Raw genomic sequence first — 5,960 nt, 5'->3', positions numbered from 1 at the left:
CTCAGGAGGCTGAGGCAGGAGAATTGCCTGAACCCAGGAGGCGGAGGTTGCGGTGAGCCGAGATCACGCCATTGCACTCCAGCCTGGGTAACATGAGTGAAACTCCGTCTCAAAAAAAATAATAATAATAAAGGCAATTGCCAAGCATGATGGCTCATGGCTGTAATCCCAGCACTTTGGCAGGCTGAGGTGGGTGGATCACTTGAGGCCAGGAGTTTGAGACCAGCCTGGCCAACATCGTGAAATCCTGTCTCTACTAAAAATACAAAAATTAGCTGGGCATGTTGGTGCACGCCTGTAATTCCAACTACTCAGGAGGCTGAGGCACAAGAATTGCTTGAACCTGGGAGGTGGAGGTTGCAGTGAGCTGAGATCATGCCACTGCATGCCAGCCTGGGCAACAGAACAAGACACTGTCAAAAAAAGAAAAGGCAATTGTTTTAGTGATGTTAAGTAAATTTAATGTATCACTACAGACTCTGAACATACAGGTGAAATAGAAAGGGTGAATTTAAAACAGAATTTTTAATCTATTCTTTCCTTTTTTTTCTTTTTAATAAAAGGAAGGATTACGGCCAGGAGATACAACCAGCACTTTCTGTGGTACTCCTAATTACATCGCTCCTGAAATTTTAAGAGGAGAAGATTATGGTAATAAATAAATTGGTGATATTATTTTAGCTATTGCTAGATGGGTGGTTAAATGTGTTACCAATTGCATTATAGTACATTAATGCATTTTGATATGATCTTATTAATATAAGCATTCTTGATCCTGTTCTGAAGAGCTCCAGACTTTAAAATCAGAGACAGTGGGAGGACTTTGGCAGTATTTAGGGATACCAAGCTGAATAATAGTTTTATTAGTGACAAACACTAAAAGGTAGCAGGCACTATTCTAAACAGTTTACATATATTAACTAAGTTAATCTTCTTAACCCTATGAGGTAAATACTGTTAATTCTCCTTTTACAGATGAGGAAACTGACATACAGAAAGTTTAAATAACTCCCCTAAAGTCAAGGATTCAGAACAGCACCCATGTGACTCCAGAGTCATGAACCCTGGAAGATTGTTCAGATTTCCTGGGATATTCCCCCCTTGGAATCTGAGAGATGGTGGGAAGATTAACTGTATCTCAGGCACCCAAAGATACACTTATCTTGAGAAAGCATTTGACTTTTTGGGTTCTGGCCCTCTGCCTTGATCAGATATAAAGGAGAATGTGGTACTTGTGAAAGCTACTCACCGAATCCACTGTCCTTCACAGGCCTATCAGCTAGCAAAAGATCAAGTTTAAGACCAAGGAGGTTACTCTCAAATACAATCTAATTATATCCTCAACACACAATATTCAATTTGGGCGTGAGTCTGAAAGTAGACATATATGAAAAAACAAAGTTTTTTTTTTCTCATAATTTTATTTTTTAAATTATCTTTTAGGTACCTACCCTTGTTAATAAACGAAGCATTGCTATACTCTTCAGTGCCTACCATGATAGTTGTAATGCATTTAGAGTTGACTTTTTCATTGTTTCTTTTTCCTTTATGTGATAAAATCTCTATTAACTTTCAAGAATGCAAAGTGTATAATTTATTGCTTTAAAATTTCTTTCTGAAGGTTTCAGTGTTGACTGGTGGGCTCTTGGAGTGCTAATGTTTGAGATGATGGCAGGAAGGTCTCCATTTGATATTGTTGGGAGCTCTGATAACCCTGACCAGAACACAGAGGATTACCTCTTCCAAGGTAATATGGAGTATTTTACAGAGATTCTCTGAGAAAAACCTATTTTAGAGTACACATGAGAGTGATTCAGATTACTGAGTAAGAAAAATAAGCATAATCTGGAAAGTATACTCCTGACTAAATTTATTAAGTTTTATTGTTGTTCTTTTTGTTTGTTTTTGCGACAGGGTCTCACTCTTTAGCCCAGGCTGGAGTGCAGTGGTACAATCTCAGTTCACTGCAACCTCCGCCTCCCAAGTTCAAGCGATTCTTCTGTCTGAGCCTCCTGAGTAGCTGGGATTACAGGCACACACCACTACACCAGCTTATTTTTGTATTTTTAGTAGAGACGGGGTCTCACCATATTGGCCAGGTTGGTCTTGAACGCCTAACTTCAAGCGATCTGCCTGCCTCAGCCTCCCCAAAGTGCTGGGATTACAGGCATGAGCCACTGCGCCTGGCCTCCATGTATTAGATTTTGATGTTTTGGCCGGGCGCGGTGGCTCAAGCCTGTAATCCCAGCACTTTGGGAGGCCGAGGCGGGTGGATCACGAGGTCAAGAGATCGAGACCATCCTGGTCAACATGGTGAAACCCCGTCTCTACTAAAAATACAAAAAATTAGCTGGGCATGGTGGCGCGTGCCTGTAATCCCAGCGACTCAGGAGGCTGAGGCAGGAGAATTGCCTGAACCCAGGAGGCGGAGGTTGCGGTGAGCCGAGATCGTGCCATTGCACTCCAGCCTGGGTAACATGAGTGAAACTCCGTCTCAAAAAAAAAAAAAAAAAAGATTTTGATGTTTTTTAACACATTCTTTCTTCTCTGTAGTCTTCACTCCTGTTCGCAGTTACCTTCTCATATTCAAAATCATAATAGGTGTTATTTAGAATTATCCATCACAAACAGATTAGAGAAAGGAATCCTGTGGCTAGAGAGGATAATCTTTACACAGGGACCCTGAGGCTGAATGCATAAGTTCAAGACAGTATGAGGGGAAAATAGAGTACCAAGATGATGAGTGATCAGAAGATGGCGGGGAAAGGCCCCACATCAGGGAATATGAAGAATTGACAGGCTGGGTGTGGTGGCTCACGCCTGTAATCCCAGCACTTTGGGAGGTCGAGGGATCACCTGAGATTGAGAGCTCGAGACCAGCCTGACCAACTTGGAGAAACCCCGTCTCTACTAAAAATACAAAATTAGCTGGTGGTACATGCCTGTAATTCCAGCTACTCAGGAGACTGTGGCAGGGGAATCCTTGAACCTGGAAGGTAGAGGTTGTGGTGACCTGAGACTGTGCCATTGCACTCCAGCCTGGGGAGCAAGAGCGAAGAAAAAAGAACTGACAGAAACAAGCAGGCAAGTATAGGGACCTCTAGCACAGAATCCAAAAAAGTATGGAAACTACTATAAAATTCTACATTTAATTAAAGGCTTAACAGGATATAAGTAGGCATTTCATATAATAGAAAACCCAAATGGCCATGGAATATGTGAAAAGACATTCAGTCTCTCTAGCCATTAAGGGAATGTACATTAAAATGTTAATGAGTTACCATTTCATACAGTCTGTTTGATTAAACTGTTCAAGTCTGATAATCCCAGTGCTGGTGAGGATGTGAAGCACCTGGAACTCTTCTAGGCTGCTGGTAGGAATGAAAACGGACACAGCAGCTTTAAAAAAGAATTTGGCAGTGTCCAGTAAAATTGCATGATATATATGCTAAGCATTTTACAAATGTTAACTCATTTAAACCTCATAACAATCCTGTGAAGTATTTTTTAAATTTCTGTTTTACAAATGAGGAAACTGAGGTACAATCAGGTAGTCAAAGAATAGGATTCATGTAAATGATAAATAGTATTCAGATTACAGGCTATCTCTGAGAAGATAGAAGAAGAAGGAGATTAGGAAAGTACAGGAGGCACTTCAGTTATCTATGTAATATCTTATTTTTTCTCCTGGAATGTCTTAAATATCTTATAATAAAAATTTAGGCTGGGCGCAGTGGCTCATGCCTGTAGTCTCAGTACTTTGGGAGGCCGAAGCAGGCTGATCACCTGAGGTTGGGAGTTCAAGACCAGCCTGACCAACATAGTGAAACCCCGTCTCTACTAAAAATACAAAATTAGCCAGGTGTGGTGGCGCATGCCTGTAATAACAGCTACTTGGGAGGGTGAGGCAAGAGAATTGCCTGAACCCAGGAGGCAGAGGTTGCAGTGAGCTGAAATCACGCCATTGCACTCCAGCCTGGACAACAAGAGCAAAACTCTGTCTCAAAAAAAAAAACAAATTTAAAGATGACAGCCAGGCTCAGTGGCTCACGCCTGTAATTCCAAAGCTTTGGGAGGCCAAGGTGGGCGGATCACTTGAGGTCAGGAGTTTGAGACCAGCCTGACCAACATGGCAAAACTCTGTCTCTACTAGAAATACAAAAAAATTAGCTGGGTGTTGTGGCAAGTGCCTACAACCCCAGCTACTCAGGAGGCTGAGGCAGGAGAATAACTTGAGCCTGGGAGGCGGAGATTGCAGTGAGCCGAGATTGCTCCACTGCATACCAGCCTGGGTGAGACAGCGAGACTCCATCTCCAAAACCAAAAAAGAAAGAAAAGAAATGTAAAGATTGCCAGGTACAGTGGTTCACACCTGTAATCTCAGTACTTTGTGGGGGCCAAGGCAGGAGGTTTGCTTGAGCCCAGGGGTTTAAGACCAGCCTGAGCAACATTGTGAGACCTTTGTCTCTACAAAAAAAAAAAAATTTTTAATTATCCAGGCATTGCTGGACGCATTGGCTCACACCTATAATCCCAGCATTTTGGGAGGCTGAGATGGGTGGATCACTGATCTCTATGAGATCCGGAGTTTGAGACCAGCCCAGCCAGCATGGTGAAACCCCATCTCTACCCAAAACACTAAATTCACTGGGCATGGTGGCACATGCTTGTAATCTCAGCTACTCAGGAGGCTGAAGTAGTAGAATTGCTTGAACCTGGGAGGCAGAGGTTGCAGTGAGCTGAGATCTTGCCACTGTACTCCAGCCTGGGTGACAGAACAAGACTGCCTCAAAAAAAAATTAGCCGAACATGATGGTGGCGTGGTGCCGGTGGTCCCAGCTACTTGGGAGGCTGAAGGGGAATGATTGCTTAAGCCCAGGAGGTCAAGGCTGCAGTGAGCTGTGATCACACCACTGCACTCCAGCCTGAGCAACAGAGTGAGACCCTTTCTAAAAAAAGAATTAGAAAAAAAATTAAAGCCATGAAAAATTAAATATAATACTATAATTTTTATCTTTCTAGTTATTTTGGAAAAACAAATTCGCATACCACGTTCTCTGTCTGTAAAAGCTGCAAGTGTTCTGAAGAGTTTTCTTAACAAGGTATAAATTGTGTATAAGAATATTTTGTGATTTGTCTCTATGTACATATCAAACTGGTCAGGAGTTGTTTGGGAAATGTAAAATTCCAAAACAGTAGAGAATGTAACTTTTTCTGTTTGATCGAAAATTTGTCTCTTACCCAAAGAGTAAGTTGTCTCTTACCCAAAGTTAGTTGTCCTTTCCATTTTGGCAATAAAATTTACTCCCGAGCTATATATTACATATGATTTTTTTTGTGTGTAAATAATATATACCATGTTCTCACATAGGGGAAGATTTAATCTTTGAGTTTAGCCATAATTGTACTTTCAACTCTGTTTCCATTTTCTCTGTGTCATCCATAGAATCTATTTATTACCGTGTACTTTTTGAGCACTTCGGCCATAGTGCTTCCTACAAATTCTCATGTCAAAAATGCTATAATTAGGTAAAATTCAGAAGAAATGAAATTCTGTCTTCGGCTCTTAAAAATGTGAATATCTTTCCATTGTGTGTTGGTTTGTTGCTATTGGTAGGCTAGAAGAATTTTAGGATTTAAGAGTCTTGGCAGTCATAAACTCTGCTTTAAGTAAATGGTATGATAGGTTGATGTAGGCCGGGCACAGTGGCTCACGCCTGTAAGCCCAGCACTTTGGGAGGCTGAGGTGGGCAGATCGCTCGAGGTCAGGAGTTCTAGACCAGTCTGGCCAACATGGTGAAACCCTGTCTCTACTAAAAATGCAAAAGAATTAGCTGAGTGTGGTGGCGTGCGCCTGTAATCCCAGCTACTTGGGAGGCTGAGGCAGGGGAATTGCTTGAACCAGGGAGATGGAGGTTGCAGTGAGCCGAGATCTCCCCACTGCACTCCAGCCTGGGTGA

At 42.0% G+C, this 5,960-nt stretch overlaps 1 protein-coding gene across 1 annotated transcript in view; it reads left to right on the top strand.

Annotated features, from left to right (window-relative positions):
* Window positions 1-5,960, top strand: part of PRKCI (protein kinase C iota) — an 88,068-nt gene that overhangs the window by 71,811 nt on the left and 10,297 nt on the right. Inside the window, exons 13-15 of the mRNA XM_017501972.2 lie at window positions 564-651; window positions 1,622-1,747; window positions 5,023-5,102. Coding sequence (XP_017357461.1) covers window positions 564-651; window positions 1,622-1,747; window positions 5,023-5,102 — 294 coding nt within the window. The remainder of the gene's footprint in view (window positions 1-563; window positions 652-1,621; window positions 1,748-5,022; window positions 5,103-5,960) is intronic.

Source organism: Cebus imitator, unplaced genomic scaffold (genome assembly GCF_001604975.1).
Source record: "Cebus imitator isolate Cc_AM_T3 unplaced genomic scaffold, Cebus_imitator-1.0 Scaffold287, whole genome shotgun sequence".
Taxonomy (NCBI): Eukaryota; Metazoa; Chordata; class Mammalia; order Primates; family Cebidae; genus Cebus; species Cebus imitator.
The sequence above is the reverse complement of the archived record's forward strand: the minus strand, read 5'-3'. Positions and strand labels throughout refer to the sequence as shown.